General features: G+C 48.3%; 1 protein-coding gene and 1 long non-coding RNA gene across 4 annotated transcripts in view; both read right to left on the bottom strand.

The window, feature by feature from the left end:
* The window catches only part of DENND11 (DENN domain containing 11), a 46,907-nt gene extending 35,189 nt beyond the window's left edge, over positions 1-11,718 (bottom strand). For 2 of the 3 annotated variants that reach the window (XM_025433925.3, XM_025433926.3), the window contains exon 1: positions 11,421-11,718. In XM_025433925.3, the coding sequence (XP_025289710.1) occupies positions 11,421-11,688 (268 nt within the window). In that variant the 5' untranslated portion in view covers positions 11,689-11,718. Of the gene's footprint in view, positions 1-4,640; positions 4,827-11,420 lie in introns of those variants that run through there. The other variant, XM_035700114.2, reaches the window with a different exon arrangement.
* A 7,118-nt stretch (positions 11,719-18,836) lies between these two features.
* On the bottom strand, positions 18,837-21,470 carry LOC125752648 (uncharacterized). Its single transcript, XR_007402656.1, has 2 exons — positions 21,366-21,470; positions 18,837-20,899 (listed from the first exon to the last, which is right to left on the bottom strand). It is a non-coding gene; the product is annotated as an uncharacterized LOC125752648 (long non-coding RNA).
* Between the last annotated feature and the right edge of the window lie 3,486 nt (positions 21,471-24,956).

Genomic DNA, 24,956 nt, shown 5'->3' with positions numbered 1-24,956 from the left:
CAACACGACTGAAACATTAGAGAACAATCTGAGCATGGGGAACTTCACATTTCTTTATGCTGTAGATCCAGTGCAATCTCAATCAAAATCCCAAGTTATTTGTGGATATAGAAAAATTAATTCTAAAGTCTATATGGAAAGGCAAAGGCCCCAAAGAGTCAACACAAACTGAAAAAAAGTTGAAGTGAGACTACCCAATTCCAAGACTTAACTATAAAAACCACAGTAATCAAGACAGTGATTAGACAAAATTAGACAAACAGATCAACAGAATACAGAGCCCAGAAATAGACCCATGCAAATACAGTCAGCTGATCTTTGCCAAAGGAGCAAAGGCAATACAATGGAGAAAGGATAATCTTTTCAACAATGGATGTCCACAGGCAAAAAAAAAGAAAAAAAAAATGAATCTAGACACAGCCTTACATCTTTCACAAAAAGTAATTCAATATGAATAGTATACCTAATTACCAAATACAAAATTATAAAACTTCTGGAAGGTAACATAGGAGAAAATCTAGGTGACCCTCAGCAATGAGTTTTTAGATACAACATCAGGAGCACAATCCATGAAGAAAAAAACTCATACATTGCACTTCATTAAAATTAAAAACTTCTGATCTGTGGAAGACATTATTAAGAGAACAAAGACAAGCCATAGACTCAAAGAAAATATTTGTAAAAAGGTATGTGATAAAGGCTTAAATCCAAAATACACACAAATATATAAAGAACTTCTAAGACACAACATTAATATAAACACCCAATTTAAAAAATGGACAAAAACCAAATCTTAATATATACACATATATATATACACACACACACACACACACATAGGGGCACCTGGCTGGTTCAGTTGGTAGAGCATGTGACTCCTGATCTCTGGGTTGTGAGTTCAAATCCCATATTGGGGGTAGAGATTATATTTAAGAAAAACAAAAAAAATACATGAATACATATATACATATTTATATATATGAAATACATATATATAAAAATAAACATAGCAATGCCTGGGTGGCTCAGTGGTTGAGCGTCTGCCTTAGCCTCAGGTCGTGATCCCGGTGTCCCAGGATTGAGTCCCACATTAGGCTCCCCACAGGAGCATGCTTCTCCCTCTATGTCTCTGCCTCACTCTGTGTCTCACGAGTAACAAAATCTTTAAAAATAAATAAAAATTAAAAATGGACAAAAGATTGGAACAGTCATCACACCAAAGAAGCTATCCAGATGGCAAATGAGCATTTGAAAAACATGCTCAAAATGTCATATCATCAGGGAATTCCAAATCAAAACAACAAGATTCTACTACACACCTATGAGAATAGTCAAAATCCAAAACACGGAAAACACCAAATGCTAACAAGGATGTGTAGCCATGGGAAATCTCATTCACTGCTGGTGGGAATACAAAATGGTATCACCACTTTGGAGGACAGTTTGGCAGGTTCTTAAAAAAAAAAAAAAAAAAGAATATGTTTAGTTTTGTAAGATTTTATTTATTTATTCATGAGAGACACAGAGAGAGGGAGAGAGAGGCAGAGATACAGGCAGAGGAAGAAGCAGGCTCCACGCAGGGAGCCCGATGTGGGACTCAATCCCGGGTCTCCAGGATCACGCCCTAGGCCAAAGGCAGATGCTCAACCACTGAGCCACCCAGGGATCTCAACTAAACATATTCTTACCACACAATCAGGCACTCCTGCTCCTTCATATTTATCCAATGAGCGAAAGCTCACGTCCACACAAAAGCCTGCACATGAATGTTTATAGCAGCTTTATTTGTAATTGTCCCAAACTGGAAGCAACCAAGGTATCCTTCAACAGGTAAATGGAAAAACAGACTGTGCAACATCCAGACAATAAAATCCTACTCAGAAATGAGCTATCAAGCCACAAAAACATGAAGGAAACTTAAACACATACTGCTAAGTGAAAGAAACCCGTCTGAAAAGGCTACATTCTGTGTAATTCCAGTTCTGTGACACTCTGGAAAACAAATTAGATAGCAAATAGATCAGTGGCTAAGGACGGATGAACAAGTAGAGCACCGTGAATTTTCGGGGCAGTAAAACTGTTTCTGTAGGATACCATTACTGTGGACACATAACACTGTGCATTTTTCAAACCCACAGAAGGTACAACACAGAGAGTAAACCCTGATGCAGACCATGGGCTTCAGCCAATTTATCAGTATCGGTTCATCAGTTGTAACAAATAAGCCACGTGAATGCTAGATGTTAATACTACAGGGAAACTGGGTGGGAAGGTGGTAGATGGGAACGCTCTGGGCTTTCTGCTCAGTTTTTCTGTAAACCTGAAACCGGTCTAAAAAAAAAAGCTAAATTTATTAATTAAGAATAAATAAACCAATGGATGAATTGACCTTGGTTAGTTACCCTAGGATTGATAATGATATGGTGGTTATGTAGGAAAATGGCCTTATTCTTAAATTTTATTTTATTTATTTATTTTTTTTATGATAGACATAGAGAGAGAGAGAGAGAGGGAGAGGCAGAGACACAGGCAGAGGGACAAGCAGGCTCCATGCAGGGAGCCCCATGTGGGGCGGGACTCGATCCCAGGGCTCCAGGATCACGCCCTGGACCAAAGGCAGGCGCCAAACCGCTGAGCCACCGAGGGATCCCCTTATTCTTAGATTTAAAATGAGGTATTCAGAAATGTAATGATATGATGTCTGGAACTTATTGTCCAATAGTTCGGCAGAAAAAGAGCCGCACACCAGTCGATAGTCAGTTCGGCTAGAATGTGGGCTGATTTTGTTCCAAAGCATTTGATACGATTAAGGAACAATCTGATCGTAGGGGATTTCCTGTTTGCTGATAGACAATTTTGGTCACAAGGGTAGCAACTTGAATGCTGAAAACTGCACCCGAGCAGGAATGAGCCACACAGAAATGCACAGAATGCAGTCCCCGCTATAACTCAAACACCCGTGCGTTACCTTCGTTCACTGGGTTAGAAGCTGGCCCAGCGGTTTGGCGCTGCCTTTGGCCTGGGGTGTGATCCTGGAGGCCCAGGATGGAGTCCCACGTCGGGCTCCCTGCATGGGGCCTGCTTCTCCCTTTGCCTGTGTCTCTGCCTCTCTCTCGCTCTGTGTCTCTCATGAATAAATAAATAAAATCTTTAAAAGAAAGCTGTGCCTGTCACTTCTAGGGCCACCACTGTCCATCCAATGTCACATAGCCCTCCTTCCACTTCACCATAAATCACAAGCTCCACACTTCTGACATCCACCTTCCTATGCAAAGTCAGCTCTTTCTTAAGGTGAAATGCCACACTTTGAGTATTTATGTCTCTCTTAATTCATTACCGTATGTATAATCATCCTACCATTCGTATATTCGGTTCCCATCTTTGCTTAAACAAGTCACTGACAGTTTCTGAGTGCTATGCCCTGACCCCATCTTCTCCATACACCTTGTGACTTTTTACTCCAAGTCTTTCACAGCCCAGTGATTTTTAGGAATGCAGGTTAAGGATACGGCTAAAGATAAAGCAAATATGGCAAAATGTCCAAGAAATGGGGGCAGACTCTAAGTTTGCACTATACTATTCCTCTAACTTTTCTGAGGTCTTAAAAAAATGTCAACATACAAATTGGGGAACATAATGTAAATAAAGGCGATGTGGAAAAACATAAGGTAAGCAGAAAGGACTCTGCAAAAGCAAAATGTAATTGAGGCAGTGTGCAATAAATAGGGTAATAAAGAGGCATCGTTGGCTAAAGGTCATGCTTAACAGAAATATTACACTATTCACAAAAACTGGAAATGCCTGGGCTGCTCAGTGGTGGAGCATCAGCCTTCAGCTCAGGTCGTGATCCTGGGGTCACGGGATCGAATCCCACATCGGGCTCCCCGCAAGGAGCCTGCTTCTCCCTCTGCCTGTGTCTCTGCCTCTCTGGGTCTCCTATGAATACATAAAATCTTAAAAAAAATAAAAATGAAAAAAATTAGAAACCAGTTTACATATAAAACTTGTAGAGGCTTCGAGGAAAGCGATTCTGCAAAAATGAAATCATTGCGGTGAGTAATTAAATGCCAGAAAAACCCCCCACTGAATGTAGCCACCCCAGGCCCGGTCTCCCCACTGCAAGCCCTCTAGCCTCCCAAATACCCTCACTGCCCCGTAGGAACTGCGCCAGGAAGCTGGGGCCCCGACGGATTCAACAAAAGGCTCATCTGAGGGGTAACCAGAGAAAGAGGGTTTTTTGTTTTTTTGTTTTTTGTTTCTCTCATTTCAAGTTTATTAAAACTTTAGCAGTACAAATTACCCAGGTTGCAGATTATCAAAAGATCAACTCAATTAAGTCCACATTAAAAAAAGCGGCGGGGGCAACCCAGGTGGCTCAGCGCCACCTTCAGCCCAGGGCCTGATCCTGGAGACTCAGGATCGAGTCCCAAGTCGGGCTCCCTGCGTGGAGCCTGCTTCTCCCTCTGCCTGTGTTTCTGCTTCTCTCTCATGAATAAATCAATAAAATCTTTTTTTTTAAAAAAAGACAAACATAAAACCCAGAAACAATGAAAAGAGGAAAAAAACATAAAGGAGATTCATCAGCAAGTCTCTAAAAGTTAAAATTTGAGACAGAATGGAAAGGAGTTTACACAACTCACTCATCCACTTTTGTCTTCATCTGTTCCAGGGCTTGATTCATGATCACATTTTTTATTTTTATCATGTACGTGGTCATTTTCTTGACCCTTTGATTTTGGACGGACAAGGGCCTCTCCCCCTCTCTCTCTCCTGCCTCCGGCCTCCGCCACCCGTGGGCCCGCCTCAAGGCCCCACCTTGCCTCCAGCTTCAAAGACAACTTAGAGGGAAGGGCCACAGGTGGCCATCTGCGTTAGGGACATCCAACCAGCCGGTCAATAAATATTGGCAGAACATGACTTGGCAGCAAGTGCCAGGGGCTGGGCTCCTGCAAAGGCAAACATGTCCCTGTTGAAAGGAACGGGGGCTCCCAGCTCCCTGGGCCGGTGGCTCAGCCACCCAGGGGAAGCCAGAGGGCAAGGCCGAGCCTGGCTGTGGATGGACAGATGGTGTGCACCTGCCACCTGCCGTTCTGAAGGTCAGCCTGGCAGCTGCGTACATGCCAGAGCCTCCCAGGGCTGGTGTTTGGGGAGCTCCGGCCCCAGGTGAGTCACCCTCCATCCTGTGAACGACAACCAGGACCGCCTCTGCCTCCTTTGCTGCTTCCCCGTGAGGTGGCCTCGGCAACCAGCACTTCTCCGGGAGAACAGACACCAGTGCTAACCGCTGCTGCCTCTTAGAAAGTTCATCTCGAAATAGTCCAAGTAGACAGAACAAGGATCCCAACCAAAATAATCTCTAAGGGGAAATACGTGACTTTCCTTCCTCCTCCTCCTCCCCATTCCCGTTGGGTGGTTCCCAATCAAGAATTTCCTCTTGAACACAGGGGAAGGGAAGGAAAAAGAAGATGAAAACAGGGAGGGAGGCAAACCGTGAGAGGCTCCTAACTCTGGGAAACAAGCTGGGGGTTGCTGGAGGGGGTGGGGGAGCTGGGGTGACAGGGTGACGGGCAGGAAGGAGGGCACGTGATGGAATCAGCAGCGGGTGTCACATGCCACTGATGAATCACTAAATTCTACCTCTGAAACTAATAACATACTATGTTAATTAAGTTGAATTTAAATAAAAAAAAAAATCTCTTCGAGGGCTTCGCATCAGGACAATCCTGTTACAGCTCCTTCTGACCTCAAGAGTGGAACTTTGCACCCCTTTGCTCTCCCCCAACAGATTCCTTGATTCTTTTTTTTTTTTTTTTCTTTTTTTCTTACCAGGCATCAGCTTCTTTCTAGCAGCATATACATCTGCTAATTCCAGTCGGGAAGTAAGAAGGAATCCTGTCTCCAGAAGGAAGGCAAGAATCCGGGAACACTTGTAGTCCCAGCACCACATTCCCTCATCTGCTTAGAGAGCCACCAGATGCCACAGGAGGGAGAAACCTCAAAAGATTATTTGGTTCAGACTCCGAACACCAGAGAAGGAAACAGCCTCTACTGACTCTTGGTTGTAAATGGTTCTGGAACAGTTTTTAAACCACCGGGGATGAGGGCAGCCCGGGTGGCTCAGCAGTTGAGCATCTGCCTTCGGCCTAGGCCGTGACCCTGGAGACCTGGGATCGAGTCCCGCGTCGGGCTCCCTGCATGGAGTCTGCTCCTCCCTCTGCCTGTGTCTCTGCCTCTCTCTCTCTCTCTGTGTCTCATGAATAAATAAATAAAATCTTTAAAAAAAAAATAAAAATAAACCACCTGGGATGAGAGCATGTGCACAGCAAAGGAAGCATCGGTATAAAGACACCTGAGGCAGGAAGCAATGCATCCTGGGGATCTCAAGTCCGCCCCAGGCCAGTCCAAGACTGAATTCCAGCGCATTAATTCTAGGAGGAGGAACCCTTCCATTTCCCGGGCCCTGTGTCATGTCACCCTGGGCAGCCGTGTGCAGAGGGAGGGCAGGCCCCGGGACCTGGCTCGCCCCTGGGCCGGTGCAGGTGACTGCAGCGTATCCGCTGTGCTCACCGGTACAGTGATGAGAGGGGGATGAAGGATCAGAGGCCAGCTCCCCCACAGCGGGCACCCCGTAACCACCCCGTAACCGTGGGGGTGCCTCCCACCTCTGCCTCACTCGCTGAGTGAGGTGAAGGAAGGGAACCCACAGCAGGTGGCCCCAAACTGGCTTCTCCCTGGAAGCCGCAAGCAGGTGAATCCCCAGCACCCAGGGAAGACTCTGCCCACGTGGGATTAATGAAATTAACCGCACTCGTGCTTCCCCGCCCTCTGAGGGACCTTCCAAGGGACCTTCCGAGGGAGGATGTGGCCCCCAGGCCATCATTCTGAGGACCTCCTGGCTGACCGACAGGCCACCCTCTCTTTGCCCTTGGAGCTGCCCATTCTTAGGACTGCTCTTTGCATCTCAAAATGATGTTCCAGATCTTCCATTCTCATTCCCCCCAGCCCGAATCCCGCTGTGCCCGCCTCGTCTCCACCGCGTAAAAGAAAATGCTGGTGTCGTGTGGACTTTATGGAGACTGCACGGAGGTTAAGGTTAGTGTGATCTCAAACACACTCACCTGATACAAACTGAGGAGCATGTAGAGGAAATGAAACAGGTGTTCAGGGGCAATTTGGGCCGTGGCTAGTTGAGGGAGGAAGAGGCAGTAATTCATCTCATCAAGAACAATAGGAAGAACGATAGGAAAAGAGCTTATCTTTCAAAACCTCAGCTCTGGGACGCCTGGGTGGCTCAGTGGTTGAGCGTCTGCCTTCAGCTCAGGTCATGATCATGGGGTCCTGGGATCGAGTCCCGCATCGGGCTCCCTGCAGGGAGCCTGCTTCTCCCTCCGCCTAGGTCTCTGCCTCTCTCTGTGTGTCTCATTAATAAATAAATAAACAAAATCTTAAAAAAAAAAAAAAAAAACCTCAGCCCTCCTCCCCTCAACCCTCCAGGGCAAACACACAATGGATAGGAATTCCCCCCAAGTCCCCACGAAATAACTCGGTGAGGGGGTGGACACAGCATTTTAAAGTGAATCTCTTATAAAAGAAACAGTCCAGTGATTCACTGGCGTCAGACACCGGGTCCAAAGCCTCCTCTGCCACAGGCCCACACACAAGCAGGCAGAAAAAAGTAGGAAAATTTTACTAAAAATTCAACAAAATTAAAAATTAAAAATCGGGGCTTGGGAACCCTGGGTGGCACAGCGGTTTGGCGCCTGCCTTTGGCCCAGGGCGCGATCCTGGAGACCCGGGATCGAATCCCACATCGGGCTCCCGGTGCATGGAGCCTGCTTCTCCCTCTGCCTGTGTCTCTGCCTCTCTCTCTCTCTCTCTGTGTGACTATCATAAATAAATAAAAATTTAAAAAAAAAAAAATCGGGGCTTGACTCATGGGCTAAACACAATGAAAAAACAAGATTCTGGCTGCCAACCTCTCCCACCTGGCCTTCGGAGTTAGCATCTGGGCCTGGTTTCAATAGCAGCTTTGTAGCCCAGATGGCCAGCACCGCCACTCTAGGGGCTCCCTGCTCCAGGGAGACACTGCACGAGGACAGAGCCTCTGCTCCACTTGAACCCCAAGTCCCTAGTCCGCACGTCATTTGTGGATCTGACCAGCATATTCTTCAGGCCGTGAATCCAAAGCAAATCCCATTCTTCACACCTCTCCCCTCTTCTCCGATTCTTCCTATAGATGCCCAACCGAAAACTTGTCTCCAGAAGCAGAAAAGGACTCGTTCCCTGCCAGACACCAGTCTGCAAATCGCTGAGCCTTCTCCTGCCAGAGGTGCGTCTACCTGTGCGCACACCTGCCCACACACACCCTGACAAGGACCCACTCCTCCCTTCTACCTTTTTTTTTTTTTTTTAAGATTTTATTTATTTGTGAGAGACCCAGAGACACAGGCAGGGGAGAAACAGGCTCCATGCAGGGAGCCTGACGTGGGACTCAATCCCCGGTCTCCAGGATCATGCCCTGGGCTGAAGGCGGGCTGGGCCACCCGGGCTGCCCCTACCCTCTCTTACATCCCCTCTCTCCACACAGACTCCTCATGCCCCACTGATGCACCGCAGCTGGGGACCCTCTTTTCCTACATCTCTCTCGCCCTCCTGTGTGCACAGGTGCCCACAGTTCCTCAGATGGGGTGGGAAGCTGAATGAAACGGCTGTGGGCCTGGCAGTAAATGACTCGGTAGGTCTGGGGAGGAGGAAGAAGGGGAGGAAATGATGCAGGTGGAAGAAACAGGAAAGTGGAGAGGAAGAAAGAGGTAAACAAGAGAAAGAAAAGTCTAGACTATCTGCCACCTGAGAAGATCTGTGATATGTTCTGATTTTTGTAAAGAAGCCAGTCTGCGCTCTACTGTTTGTGGTATCCGAGACTAAGGAAGGGCCAAAGTCTTGGTGGACAAGGTCACGGGCACTAGGCTCTAACCAGCTGAGCTACCCGGCCCCTCTTGGCAAAGCTGGATTAAATAGTTACACGTGATCTGCCTCCACAGCAGAGTCAGGAGGATACTGAACTCAAACCAGGAGACCTGGCCCAGTCCCCAGAGGTCTCCAGCTCACCGGGCAACTGAGGACCGGCCTCTCACGTCGCCAGACGATGACTTCCTCGCCTGTCACACAAGGGGACACCACAGGAGCTCTGCTACCCTTGGAAGATCCAAAATCTCAGGAGCATTCATTCCAACTTCCACGTTAGGAGATGGACCATAGCATTATCACTTTCTAGAGGTACTATCAGAGGTTTTTTCTTTTTAACATGACACAAAGTGCCATCTTGGACTGTGATAGATGACAAGAGAGAGGTAAGTTAATGGGCAGGGAACAGTTTTAAAAAAAAAAAACAAACGCCTATAACCAAAACCACCAACCAAAGTGAAACACATTCTCCTCCCGGTCCTCTCCACTCCCTGGGTACAGTAATGATAAAAAGTTGGGGGACAGAGTTTCAGGCAACGCAGTACACTAGAAAGACGGGACTTAGAGTCAAGTGTCATTGGCTACTTAGTATTTCCAAATCACTCACTCAGCCTTGGTCTGTTTTGCTCACGGAGAAAACTGGGTGGAAACGACGCTCCAGTTAGTGAGGACCACGATTACATGAAACACCATTGAGAGTAAAGACCTGCCCGGTGTCTGGGTATCACTTACAATCCCTTCTGTCCACACTAACCTTAATTTGAAAACTGTTCTGTCTACACACACACACACACACACACACACACCTGGCCAAATGATGGTCGCAGCTGGGACTGACGCGAAGAAGGATCCCAGGCCTGCCGTGCTCTCCAGGTTTATCAACTCCATCTGGGGTTCTGTAGGATCTCCTTTCCCCCTCCCTCTCCCTACCCTCTACTGTCCGAGCTAGCCCTGCAGAACCAGACCCTGTTAACGTCCCCTTGCTGTTTCTTCTGTCCTTCAGCCTTTCCCAGAATGGCTCATGCCAGCATCTCTTTACCTGTAGGTGATGGGGTATAGGGCCTAAGTTACAAAGTTTCTGCTTTTGTCTAGCGATAAGGATTGACCAGTTTGGCCCAAAGAGCGGTATCCAATTGGATCCACAGACTCCATCTGGGAGTCCCAACCGCGCGAGTCAACCAACGTGTTAGAGAAAGAGAAAATACCAGTATACACCACGTGTGGACGGGGTTAGTACTAGCTCGTGACACTTCTGCCAGTGACACACGCGAGAGCACTGTGATGTAAAATTACCTTCCAACACTGGGTTGGACACACAGCCAAAGAAAAAGTTTGAAGGCCGAGGGACACACAGGAGTCAGAAGGGCCGAGTCCCTCCACCTGTTGGCACTGGTTTCCTTCCGCGTCTCGCTGCTTTATCATCCCTGGCCAGGTCACCCGGCCTGGACACTTGGACCGCCCGCCACTTGGAGAGTCCAACCCTTTCTCCTCCCACCGCGTGGCAACCCTTGGGGTCCACCAGAACCCATCCAGGGAGGACCAGGAGGAAGCGGGTCTCTCCCTTCACCGACGGGCAGGCACTCCACACTCCGGGGCTCGGCTGGGGTGTCCGGCTCAGAGGGAAACACCTGGGCTTCCTAGGAGCCCCGACCCGGGAGGACCAGGCCTGCGCCTTCACTGCCAGGGCAGCCCAGGCAGCCCGCTCTGGCTGGAGGCCGCTAGCGAGCACCCGAGCACCCGAGCACCCGAGCACCCGAGCACCCGAGGCCCGCCCCGAGCGCACAGGCGCCCACTTTTGAACCGCCGTGAAGTTCTGGCCGCTCGCTCGGACCCTTCCTCCCTGGGCGGCTAAGCTGAAGACTATTTTCGGGGACCCTTTAATCCTCCCAAGCCACCATCAGGAGTCTCCCTGCGGCCGCCGCTCCTCCACCAGTCTCGAGCTCCATCTCCCCCCGCGGCTCCCCGCACGACCCCCCGGACGGCGCTGGCGGAGGCGGAGGCGGAGTCGGAGCGAACTTGGCCGCGCGCAAAGTTACCGCGCGGGTTGGGGCGGGGCGGGGCCCCGGGACCCCGGAGCTCGGTGCCGTCCCTTGCAGCGTTCACCTGGGGGGCGTCCCTCCTCTCCGGGGGGGTGGGGGGCCGCTCAGCCAAGCCACAAAACAAAAGCCCGCGCGCCCGGGGCTGCAAACAGGATTCCCCGGCGCCGGCCAAGTGCGAACGAGGCTGCGGGAGGGCGCGCGGGCTGCGGCTCCGCGGGGACCCGGGCGCGGGGGGGCGGGGGGGCGGGGGGGGGGGCGGCGCCGGGAACAAAGCCCCGCGTCCTCGCGGGGGCCCCGCGGCGGGGCTGGGGGTGCAGGTGCGCGCGCAGCGAGCCCCTCCCCGCCGCCCCCCAAGCCCCGGGGGCGACCCTCTCCCGCGCGCGCCCTCCCCCCGCCCCCTCCCGGAGCGGCCCTCACCCGAGCGGGGATCGAAGGTGACCACGAACACGGCCACCACCTGGTCCTCCTCCACGTCGCCCGGCTCCAGGCGCCCGGGCTGCAGCAGCACCTCGGAGGCGCCCGGCTCCCCGGGCCCCCGCCTCCCCCGCGGCCCCGCGGCCCCGCGGCCGCCCCCGCCCGCGCCGCAGCCCCGGCCTCCGGCCTGCAGCTCCGGGGCCCGCGGCGGGGAGACGGCGGGGCCCTCGGCCCAGCGCAGCAGCGGCGCCGCGGCTCCCCGCTCCACCATGGCGAGGCGAGGAGGAGCCGCGGGCGGCGGGGGGCGGGCGCAGGGGCGGGCTGCGGGCACTCCCCTCGCCGCGCCCGGCCCAGGCCGCACCTGCCCCGCCGCCCCGCCCGCCGCCCGCCGCCCGCGCCCCCGGGGCCTCGCCGGGCCGCGTGCCCCGGTGCATGGGCGCGCGCAGGTGTGAGCCCCCGCCCCCGCCCCCGCCCCCGCCCCCGGCTCCGTCCGCCCGCCAGGGCCCGTCGGGGAGCTGGGCCGCCCGAATTGGCAAGCGCCGTCATTATTTTTTGCAACCCCCTGGGCGCGGGGACCGGGGCAGAAATGTGTTCCATCATCCTGGAAGCGCGGCCGGGGCTGGCGCTGGGCCGGGAAGGCAGCCGCAGAGGCGGCCCCGCTGCCCCGCTGCGCTCCGCGCTGGGCCCGGCCCCCCGCAGCTGCGGGCCCTGGCGTCGGGCCTCGGGGCGCCGTGTCTCCGGCTGCGCCCTTGAACCCGCTGCACAGTGGCCCCGCCCGGACCCTGCCCGGGGCCCCCATCCGTTTAGGTGACCAAGCCCCCACAGAGCCTGGGGGATGGCCTCTTGCTTGCCCTTGGGGTGAGGAGCCGGGAGGTCGCGCTAAACATATAAATAACGGAAGGAATCCCCCTCCTTTAGGCAAAATGCGGCATAAACAGATTATTGTTTTGTCATGGATTTTGGCCTGAAACCTGCAGTCCTGGGCAGTCCCGGACCATCTCCCTTGGGAAGATGGGGTTAAACTGTATCACCACTGTGTCTCGGGCACATGGGGTATGGATCTTTATCAACACCCCCTGGGCGACACCTGCTGCATAAATCATAAATCCACTGGGTCCTTCTGAGAGCAGACTGCTGAGATAAATTTGGTGTCTGAACAAGTTTCTCTTCTTGAATCGTGCTTTCTTACGATTTTAACGGCTATTCCTATTATTCCCACCTCCTCCGATTAGTCTCCGGGTGCACTCAAGGGTTGAGGCATTCAAAATAGTATTTCTAAATATAAAAGTGGGGGTTCATAGACAATCCTTAGTCGATTTTGAAAGCCATCAGCTTCAGTTCTGACTTTTCTCTTTCTCCGCTGAGGGACCGCTTTTTCCCTGATCTTTTGTGTGAACCCCACCCTGAACCCCCAGTATAATACTATCAAGTTGTGTATGTACCGAGAAATAAACTCATAGTCTCCATCCTATATATATTCACCCTATCTGTAATCTGCTAGATAAACAGAAGACCAAAATGTCCAAACTTTAAACCCAGAGCCTTTCCCAGTCTCCATTTATGTATATGTTCTAGCTCACCAGCCTCTATGTCTATCTTCAGATTCCTGGAGCCTTGCGTAACAGGTGCAACACGGACATTCGTCAACTAGGCAGGTGAATAGAGACTCACGTCTGTACCACCGGCTCCTTCTGCAGGCTTAACCTAGTATCTTGCACATAACAGGTGCTCAAAAAGGTTAATGATGGTGATGACAGGCCTCTTAACACACATTCACGGCCTGAAACTGGCTCTATACCTGACTATCAGATTTATCTTCTATCTACTGAATTTCATAAAATGATAGAAACTAAAATTAGCTATTAGAACAGCTCTCCTGGGAAAGGAGTGTGAAGGGCAAGAGGAAGTGCAGAGCAGTCACATTCAAAGACCCTAAGATGGGGATCCCTGGGTGGCTCAGCGGTTTAGCACCTGCCTTCTGCCCAGGGTGTGATCCTGGAGTCCCGGGATCGAGTCCCATATCGGGCTCCCTGCATGGAGCCTGCTTCTCCCTCTGCCCGTGTGTCTGCCTCTCTCTCTCTCTCTCTCTCTCTCTGTGTCTCTCATGAATAAATAATTAAAATCTTAAAAAAAAAAAAGTCCCTAAGATGTTATATTTCAAAATGAGTTCCCTAGAACCCCATCTATCTTTTATTTATTTTTTTCTAAGTTTTAAAATAAAATTATCTTCCCAAATAGTGAATATATCTACATTATATAAAGTACATTATATAAAGCATATCTACATTATATAAATATATTTATAATATATAAACATGTATATAAAAGACATTATATAAAAGTAATTTTGATCTATAATCTCACCATTGAGTTGGCCACTGTTAAGATTTTGCTTATCCTGCTTTACCAATTCTGGGGTGCAGCTTTTCACTGGGTAACATTGCTACCGTGACTCATAATTGCTGCCAGCCCTGCTGAGGTCGAGTTCTCACAGAGGAGATTTGTGTTTGCTTTTGTCAGCCATCTGGAGGCACCACCAACCTGACATTACTTTGAGTGAAATTCTCTGCTTGAGGTTCTTTGGTAGTGGGAATTCAAAATGCAGACTATCGCAAAGACTGGCTTATAGTTCAAATTCTTGGGGGCGATGCTTTTCTTCCCTCTAGCCGATGACAAAGTGGAGATGAGCAAGTTGCCCTGCCTGGCTCTTTCCTGTGGGAGATACATTTGCCGCAGCTGCATATGGGTTATGCTGGACTCCTCATCTTGGGGGTATTTTAAAATTCTTGGTGGCATGGAAAAATAATGCTATATCTTAAATGATATAATTGTTTTCTCTGTTTATGTTGAAATATACCATATATCAATTTTATTATTTTTTTTCTTAGCATCAGACCATGAACATTTTCCCATCCTATCAGGAAGTTTTTATTTGCATCATTTTAATGGTTCCTGTTGTATGTATGTTCGAAAATTTACCTAACCATTCTCTCCTTGTTGGACAATCAAGCCCTTCCTCTTTTTGCTGGGCCTAAAGTGTTGGCAAGGGATCCCTGGGTGGCGCAGCGGTTTGGCGCCTGCCTTTGGCCCAGGGTGTGATCCTGGAGACCCAGGATCGAATCCCACGTCGGGCTCCCGGTGCATGGAGCCTGCTTCTCCCTCTGCCTGTGTCTCTGCCTCTCTCTCTCTCTCCCTGTGTGACTATCATAAATAAATAAAAATTTAAAAAAAAATAAAGTGTTGGCAAAATTTCACCCTGAATTAATAGTACCAATTATATGTCATGCCCTGCACACAGTGCTGGGGCAGCCAGGAAGAAGACAGACATCCCTTCTCATCAGGCCTAGAGCCCATCAAGGAGGGCAGCTATCAGGCAAGGAATGAAATCTAGAAGGAGGGGTGACCAGCAGGAACAATCAGCTATTTGGGTTGTTGGTTTATGCCACAGTGCCAAAGGGGCAATACTGGGTCAAAATGTATTGGTGTTTTTGTTTAAGTGTGTTTTTATTTTTTACTTTTTTAAAGATTTTATTTATTTATTCATGAGAGACACAGAGCGAGCGAGCGAGAGGCAGAGCCACAGGCAGAGGGAGAAGCAGGCTCCATGCAGGGAACCCGACACGGGACTCGATCCCAGGTCTCCAGGATCACAACCTGGGCCAAAGGCGGCACTAAACCACTGAGCCACCTGGGCTGCCCTTTATTTTTTTTTTTTAATTTTTTATTTGTTTATGATAGTCACAGAGAGAGAGAGAGAGGCAGAGACACAGGCAGAGGGAGAAGCAGGCTCCATGCCAGGAGCCTGACGCGGGACTAAATCCCGGGACTCCAGGATCGTGCCCTGGGCCAAAGGCAGGCGCCAAACCGCTGAGCCACCCAGGGATCCCTGGGCTGCCCTTAAGTGTGTTTTTAAAGGTTTTTGATAATCTTGCCAAAGTGTTGAGTCAGTGGTGGATAAGGGTGTCAATTTCATTTCGCTCTTGTCCTAATTAGATTTAATTTAGTTTAGATTAATATTAATAATATATATATTATATATATTTTTTATATTATATTATATTATATATAGATAATAATTAATAGTAAGATTTAATTTAATTTAGATTTAATTGCTGTTTAAATTTAGATTTAATTGCTGTTTAAAACTTTTTTTGCCAATCTGTCAGATGAACATGACATTTTGTTGTTTTTGTTTGTTTTTTATTTAAGTTCAATTAGCCAACATAAAGTAATACGTACTTAGTTTCAGGTGTAGTGTTTAATAATTTATCAGTTGCATATAATGCCCAGTGCTCATCACATCAGGTGCCATGTGATGTGGCATTTTGTTTCTAAGTTAACGTTTTGTGACTGACTCTAACCTGGTTTCAAAATTTATGTTGGTGATTTGTGGCTGCTCTGCAGGGCACCGCTTGTGATGCCTTTTGCTTGCTTAACTTCAAGGGTCTTCATGTTCTTGTTATCAATTTACATGAGTTCTTTATATAATGAGAATATTTGTATTTTCTCTAACATAATTTTTACTAATCTTATTTCCAGTTTATTGTGTGGTTTCAATGCTGCTTAATTGCTTTGTGAAATTTAGAAGTTCTAAACCTTATGTCGTCAAACTTACCAATTCTTTTCGTGATTTCTAATGTTGGCTTGACATCAGGAAGTTGGTTCCACACCCCGAAATTGGATCAACATTCACTTTTATTCTTTAAGGTATTTATACATTGGTTTTGCACATTTAATTTCTTAATCTAATCAGTGTCTATATTGATAATGTGTTATGAAGTGAGACTCTAAAATTTTTATTGAATAGTTAACCAATAATTGCTATACCACTATTGAGTAATTCTTTCAATTCCTATGATTTATAATTCCCCTTTAAATGATAATATTGAATTATTGGTATTTACTAATTTATGTATTCTTCACCATTGATATGTCTATTCCTCAAAGTTTTGTAAGTTTTTATTTCTAGCAGAGGTAGTCTTCTCTTTTCACTCTTTAAAAAAATTCTTCAGCTATTTCTTTGACAATTATTTCTCCATGTGAAAATTATTTAAAATGATTCTGTCCAGTTTAAAAAAAAAAAACCTGTGAGCTTTTTCACTCAAACTGCACGAGTTTTACATATTTACTAGGGAAAAACCAGTATCTGTATGTGACTAAGCCATTTAATTCTCTCTTTGAGGATTAGTCTTCCATCCAGCTAAGGAATAGGTTACACTGCCTCCATGATCAAGCTGCATAGTTAGTTGACCGGAGTCAATATTGAGTGGTCCAGACAGGAGTCCAGACTGTGGGACAAACTGAAGTGTAACAGGATGAAATTAAGAATGTGCATAAAGGGATAAAAAAATAGTCTTCCTAATGGTGTAAGGAGAATCTCTATATGCTTATCTCTCCTGTGAACTTAAGTCCCACATATCCTGAGGACCCAAAGCTCTGAGCATCCAGAGACATCCTGGGAAATCTGATCTGTTTCAGATTCCTGCCTTCCTCGCGTCTACTGTATGCATTAGACCATAATAGCTATAACTGCAGCCCCACCTGTTCTATTTCCTTTCACTCCTCCCAGATTGTCTGTGCTACAGGAATTTGTTGGCTTGGCCCAAGCTGAAAACACGTTAAATCATACACCACAGAGGCTGAGCTCAGGTTGAGGCAGAAATGCTTAGGGGTTAACAGAATGAATAGTTAAAATTACTGAGTTATCTAAAATCAGGGCGCTTGAGTGGCTCAGTTGGTTGAGTGCCCGACCCTTGGTTTCGGCTCAGGTTGTGATCTCAGGGTCATGAGATTGAGCCCCACATCGGGCCCCTGTTTGGGATTCTCTCTCTCTCCCTCTGCCTCTTCTCTGGCTCTCTCTCAAATCAATCAATCAATGTTTTTAAAAATAAAAAATAAAATGAAATAAACACATTCCTCTGGAATTTGTGCTGGAGTTGAAAACTTAAAATTTGAAACCTCATGAAAGATATTCATTGTATTCATTGTGCAAGCAAACACCTTGACTCCCAGCACCTATTGTGCACCACACCCTGTTCCCTGTTCCAGGTCATGGAAATAGAGCCCCAAACAAGAGTTAAAATCCTGTCCTCATAGAATTTGGATTCTTTTTTTTATTTTTAAAGATTTTATTTATTTATTCATGAGAGAGACACACACACACACAGAGAGAGAGAGAGAGAGAGGCAGAGACACAGGCAGAGGGAGAAGCAGGCTCCATGCAGAGTGCCTGATGTGGGACTCGATCCTAGGACCCTGGGAGCTGAAGGCTGATGCTCAATCACTGAGTCACCCAGATGTCCCATGGAATTTAGATTCTACTGGGGGGTGGGATGGGGAGACACAGTGTTTAAAATGAAACATTAAAAAAATAAAAACAAAATGCACCCACTAAACGTGATGCAATGATAAGTTCTGTGAAGAGACTTGAAAGGGATAAGAAGTCAGAGAAATAGTGATGGGCACTCTAGGGGTTGTCCAGGAAGCCTCTCTGATAAATGGCTTTGAGCAGATGCCCGGAGGAAGTGAGGGACTAGGGCGAGGCAGGTATGGAAAGATTTTGGCATCTGGAGGAACAGTGAGGAGCCTGGAACCAGCTAGGTTGTGGGGTGGGTCTTCTGGCTCATGGGTCTCAGAACAGGGGCTGGCTCCATATTTGGAGGGAAATGGGAAGCCCTGGAGGATGGGGGGGTGCTTTCAGAAGGACCCCATGCCTACTGTGTGCAGAACAGACTGCCCGGAGGCCAGCTCAGGGAAGCAGGAGATGCCGTTAGGAGGAGGTCAGGGGAACTGAAAGGGTTTCTCCTAGACTGGATGCAGGGTCACAGAGAGAGCAGTCAGTGATGACTTACAGATGTTTGGCATGTTTCTGTTTATAGAGAAATGAGGAAACTGCGGGAGGAGCAGGTTTGGTAGGAGAGGTTGGGAGCTTGGGTTCAGCCACGTTAAGACCGAGATGCCTGTTGCACATCCAGGGGGAGGCTGGGTCAGGGAGCTGCAGACCTGAAGTTCAGGAGTGGGGTCTGGACACCATGCAGATGTCCCTCCAGGGCGCACCCGGTTACAGAGGGTTTACAACTGTGGGCTGCGTGCTACTGCAGGAAGTGAATGCCCCCAGGGAGAAGCTGGGGAGACTGAGCCCAGGGAGACCCTCGTGAGCTTAGAGGTCGGCAGATGCAGAGCAGTGAGTGGAGGCATTCAAGCACTTTATGGACCAGTAAAAAAATATACATTTATTGGGATGCCTGGGTGGCTCAGCAGTTAAGCGTCTGCATTAGGCTCAGGGTGTGATCCCAGGGTCCTGGGATCGAGTCCCACATCGAGTCCCCTGCAGGGTGCCTGTGTCTCTCTTGAATAAATAAATAAAATCTTTTTTTTTTAAATGCATTTATTTATAATTTTCATTTAAATTCTTGGAAATTATTTTGACATTTTAATTAGATCTCCATGGCAAAGATGAAACAATCACATTACACACAGGACATACAGTGAGCAGCAATCTCCTTCTCCCCAGACCCTCCCCCAGGCCCTCTCCCTCCCTGGGGACAGTCACTTTTGACAGTTTCTCTCTTTGGAGCTTCTGGTGGTTACCCTTTACTTTCTTCCTTATCACACTTCCCCAAAATCATTAAGCGTTTGCTTCTTTTTGTTTGAGGAAGATAAACCTTCAGTGTGGGGATCTTGTAATTGGGTCAGAAGCATAAAGCAATGGCTGGCAATGTTTGACCAAGTAACTAGTGACTTCTTGAGCCCCGGCCCTGGGAGCAGAGAGACAGTCAAGATCAAGGCACGCCAGATCCAGCTCTTTGCCATTCCTATGAATTCCTTCCTGTGAGAGTAATGAGTGTGTGTGTGCGTGAGAGAGAGGAACAGGGAGACACAGAGATCTCATCTCTGTGGAATGGCATTGGACCAGGTCACACGGGCGACCCATCTGCTCTAATTCTGGAGAATCTGGGAATGGCCAAGCGCCACATAAATTCTGTTACCCACATAAATAAATTCTGTTACCCACATAAATGTGGGTAACAGAAAACAGATCAGTGGACTAAGGAGTCTAGACCATTGTTTCAAAATAACTGCTCCTTAAAATATGGGCAGTACATCAATGGTCTCTGAATTAGTGGGATGTCAGGTTAGCAATCTGTTCTTATTCTAAGAAGAACAGTGTGTTTTGTGAGGGGACAGGCAGTGTGTCTCTATTATAACAGCTATTTTTTTTTTTTAAGATTTTGTTCATTTATTCGTGAGACACAGAGAGAGGGAGAGAGGCAGAGACACAGGCCGAGGGAGAAGCAGGCTCCATGCAGGGAGCCCGACGCAGGACTCGATCCTGGGTCTCCAGGATCACCCCTGGGCTGAAGGCGGCGCTAAACTGCTGAGCCATCGGGGCTGCCCTGTAACAGCTATTTTTGACAGACATCCTGTAATTTTAGCAAATGTGACACCGTGGCAAGAGAAGCAATTTGTCAGAATCTCATGTATTCATCAGGTAGATGTTTAGCAGATCTGAAGAGAATAGATTAATCTGAGGAGTTTCACTAATGGCGCTGAAGTCTTCATGAATGAAAGGATGTGTTACCAGTGATTTGCTTTAAAAAACCTCCAGTACCCAACCGCCCCCAGCGAAATTGCAGATCTAAATGAAACAAGATTGTACAGCTGCCCATAATTTTTGAAGCTACATCGCTGATACATGGAGACTCATTATACTGTATTTTCTCTACTTTTGGTGTGTTTGAACACTTCCACGAGAAAAAGCAAAATAAGAAGAAAAGGATTAACGAGACGTTAAAACGGTCTCCAGGCTTTATCTTGCTCAGCCCACAATCTTTCCTTGGAATTCCGTTCTGCTGTCAGTGCTACTTAGCAGATACAGCTGTGTAAGCACTTGCACATGAGAAACGTGGCGGCCAAATACGAACTAGTGTCAGTAAATTATGTACTTAGCACTAGAGTCACTTCAAGGACGGGGGTCTGCTGCTGTGCACTCTCTCAGGGTGGAAGGAGGAGGTCAAGAGAAGGTCTTCGTCAGGCCTCCTGGCCTTGCTGAGCACCCTGAGCTGTTAGAGGGGTCAGGAGCGGGGTGCCTGGGTGGCCCGGCGGTTGAGTGTCTGCCTTTGGCTCAGGTTGTGATCCTGCGATCCTGGGATCGAGTCCCGCATCAGGCTCCCTGCATGGTGCCTGCTTCTCCCTCTGCCTGTGTCTCTGCCTCTCTCTCTCTCTGTATGTCTTTCATGAATAAATAAAATCTTTAAAAATATATATAGATACAATTAAAAAAAAAGAGGAGTCAGGAGCACCTGAAGCTCTGTGCTGCAATGGGCCACCACATTGCACCTGCTGTCACTGCTGCTGGTGGATGTGTCCCCGGAGCTGGCGAACGTATGCTGCTGCTGAACGTAGTCTGCTTTTCTCGAAGTCACTGCAAACTTCCCTCTGTGGGGCTGAAGCAACACTTCCGGTTGTGATGAGAGACGGAGCTAGAGGAGGATGAGGGGGGACATGGGGCTGGAGTGGGCAGGGACCCCAGAGACCCGAGACCCTGCCTAGTCCTCTGGTTTCCTCAGTGAGCTGGAGAGGACTCCTCCCTGCGTCCGCAAGGCCCCGGGCCCTGGTGGGAGAACGCTGACTGCTGCCCTGCTGCCTCGCGAGGGCACGTCCTGGGGACCAGGGCCAACGGTCCCCTCCACCAGCCTGCACCTCCCTCAGGCTGGCCTCTAGCCTTCACAGCCCAGGCCCAACAGACTGAGGCCCAGAAAGTGGCTGGCAGCCCCAGCCCTCTTCCAGTCTCCGCTTCCTGTCCTGGAGCCACCCAGCTTCCCAGAAAGCCTCGGAGAAGTGTCCCTTTCTTGCTTGGGGAACCAGACCTCCACCTCCCAATGGGTCCCAGGGGGTAGGGGGTGGGGGGTGGCGGGGCGGCTCATCAAATATACTCTAATCCAATACCTGTATGTTTCGGAGTCTGGAATGACTCCGTCTGAATTCAGTCTTCAATAAATAATGTGCTACAGCTTCCCTTTGGCTTCTTCAGACATATATATATATATATATATATATATATATATATATATATATATATATTTTTTTTTTTTTTTTTTTTTTTTTTTTTTTTTTACAATTCTCCCTCCTGAGGGAACTATAAGGCCAGCATGTCCTTCCTTGGAGCCATAGACTCTCAAACAAATGGCTCATTTTCCGTGGCCTTAGCTTTACTTTTGCAAACAGTCTACCCTAAAGGTGAAAATGAGTTTCCACCTCTTCTAAACTGATTTGAATGGACAGACTTTCTTGCTTCTGTTTTTCCCACTGGTGTTTCAGAGGCCTCAGCACCAAGGTTGCGTCGGAGCAGGGCTCTGAGCCTAGCTTTCTGGCTCCTCAGCAGCGGGAGAGAGCTTCTCCCAAGCACAGGGTGTAGGGATCTTAGCCCTGAGATGCAAAGGAGGCATCGACATCCTGGGAACATTGCTTTGCCTCACTGCAGCAACCCCTGAAACAATAAGAAAAATATTCAAACTTTCAAAAAGTCAAATTTTGAGTATTTAAAACAAAACTTAGATGAATTTATTTTGCTTTCCCAAGTCCACTCAAAAACGACTTGTGGAGGGACGCCTGGGTAGCTCAGTGGTTGAGCGTCTGTCTTTAGCCCAGGGCATGATCCCGGGGTCCTGAGATCAAGTCCCACATCCATCTGCTTCTCCCTCTGCCTATGTCTCTTCCTCTCTCTGTGTGTCTCTCATGAATAAATAAATAAAATCTTTTTTTTTTTTTAAAAAGCATTTTAGGGACCCCTGGGTGGCTCAGGGGTTTAGTGCCACCTTCAGCTCAGGGCATGATCCTGGAGACCCAGGATCGAGTCCCACGTCGGGCTCCCGGCATGGAGCCTGCTTCTCCCTCTGCCTGTGTCTCTGCCTCTATCTCTCTCTGTGCCTGTCATGAATAAATAAATAAAATCTTTTTAAAAAATAAAAAACCAAGTCAACAACAACAAAAACAATTTATGGAACCCTCACTACGTGTCAGGTACTAAGGGAAAAATTCTCCCTTTTCCCTTACTGCCACAGATTACCTGTGTTCCCCCTTGGACCCCTCATCTCATGATGAGGAGCTGTTTGCCTGGGACGGATGCCTAGGGTATTAGCTGAAGCAAAGAGGAAAATTTTTCATCATGTGCAGACGCTGAGAGCAAAGAACAAGAGTGAGGCAAGACGCCTCAAAGAGTGGGGCTGTGGGCCAGAGGCAAAATGCAGGCTTCTGGGGCTTCCCTTAGGCCGTCAAGGTCAGGACCTGCCCAATTCCCATTATTCGCTTTCCAACTTGGGAGCATCTTCTTTGTACTTGTTATTATGCCTTTCTTGTTCTGAAGCCTTAGCACAATTGTCCTTCGAGTGACAATACGCGAAAAGGTGAATGGTGCACGTTTCTAACCGAAGCACCACTGGTGATGCTGGTGACCTGGGACCCAAACCATAACAATGGCACAGCTGCCTCCCTAGGTAGGTGGTGTGGTCGTAAGTGAGGGTGACTGAGAACTCTAGCAAGGCCGAGAGGAAAGGGGGAGTATGTGTGTGTGTGTGGGGGGGGTGGTGATGGTAAAAAACTGGTGTCTCTAGTTAACGCCCCATGAACTGGGCCCCGTGCCCTGCCTGCATGCCTGGGATTCGCTCAGAGTGTTTCCAATGAGTCCCGTCCTGCCTGAGAGTGGACCCAGGCTTGGCTAGCCTAGGGCTCCAAGAATGACGGACGACCCATGGCCTAAGAGGAGAACACTGGTCAACACCAAGGCTACGGCAAGGAATATCACCTGGCCTGCCGTGATAGTTGCAAATAAGGATCTCACTCCCAAAGCCTGGATCTCAGCTCACAGCAATTTCTTTACTTATAACCAGAGTCCTCCTTTTCCTGTTGATGACTTAATCGTCTCTAGCCCCTGCGGGATGGGGGAACCCTGCCAGAGGTGGGCAGTGAGTGAGTTTGTGCCTGCCATGAGCAACGTGATGTCCCTGTGGAATGATTTGGGAAGGTCGGCACTGGCGGGATGGGCTAGGGAAGGTCAAGAGAAGGATCCAGTGGTGTGCACACCTGTAAAAAGCAGGAGCATGAGAAGCCTTTTAGCTGAAAAAGTTACTTTTACATCCTCCCGGTTAGTTTTCACGTGGATTAACGTCCTCATGAGCTCAGGTCAGAGATGGGAAAGATTGAGAAAGGAGAAAGGACTGAAGGGATTGAAGGGGGAGGAAATGGAAGACTGGTGATGGGCAACGAGTAACCAAAGACTGTAAGAGAAGAGAAATTAACTTTGTTTCAGCCAAGATCAAACCATCCTCAGCACCTCTCTTCAGCCCACGTCTATCAGGTACATAATTTCACGTGTCCAGTACCTCTAGGGTCTCCCCTGAAGGTACAAGAAGGCTCATGTATATCATTTTCCTATTCCATGGATGACCTTTCACATGGTTTCTCCTACAAAGTGGTATCGGTGACTTTTTTTTTTTTATTCAAAGAGTTTTTTACTCTTCTCAAGGGGCCCCTCTAAGAAAGAAATTTAATGATGTAGGTTAACAGTAAAAAAAAAAAAAAAAAAAAAAAAAAGACGCCTGGGTGGCTCAGGTCATGATCCCGGGGTCTTGGGATCGAGTCCCACATCGGGCTCAATGCATGGAGTGTGCTTCTCCCGCTGCCTGTGTCTCTGCTTCTCCCTTTCTGTGTCTCTCATGAATAAATAAATTATTTTTTAAAAATTTAAAGATTACAAAATAAGGCATTTGGGGGCAAAGTAATTGCTGTTTTCAAATGATACATACCGGCTTCTATGTGTCACTCAGCTTTTTTTTGTCAGTTTAGACATTTGTCCTATTCCCTAAAAGTTTTAACTGCTGATACCTGGGGCGGGGGGGAGGGTGGAGGGTGTGAGATGCCTGAATTATAGCAGGTGTGTCTGGCGGAAATCTCAGGTGTCTCCCTGCTGGGGAGAGGGACTCCAGCCAAGAGAAGTTAGCAGCTGTTTAAGGATGATTATAATACCCTGGTGATGCTGAGTTCTAGTTAACCGCTGTTAGCCACGGGTGGGTGGGGGAGACAGGAGAGCGTGGTATTTCTTAATGGTAGGTAGAAAAGACTGGAAAGAATATCTTCCCAATAATGAGCTTGTTTCCGAAATGGCTAATGGGTATTTTTAAAGCCATATAGAATTAAAGGAATCCAACTATCTCACCCGGATTTTTGCAGCACGTGGGTTCAGGGAGACTATGTGGGATATCCAGAAGAGTTCTATACATGAATTGAATTTAATTGCTCCGAGAGTCGCTGGAGCTTTCTTCAATCAGGCTGGAAATGAGGATAAGCTGAGGTCTTACAGATATGGGGTACTTAAGGGAGCAAACTAATGCCGTGCCTCTGCATAACTATTAGTGGGCAGAGGGAGAGGCAGGCTAACACTGGGGGATTTGCCAGCTTGCAGTGTCCTCTCCTCCTCTGGAGCTCTACAGGGCTCCCCTCCGATAGGCCTTCTCACTGGTGCTGTCAAGCTCTCTGGCTGAG

This window comes from Canis lupus, chromosome 16, assembly GCF_003254725.2.
Source record: "Canis lupus dingo isolate Sandy chromosome 16, ASM325472v2, whole genome shotgun sequence".
Lineage (NCBI taxonomy): Eukaryota > Metazoa > Chordata > Mammalia > Carnivora > Canidae > Canis > Canis lupus.
The sequence above is the reverse complement of the archived record's forward strand: the minus strand, read 5'-3'. Positions and strand labels throughout refer to the sequence as shown.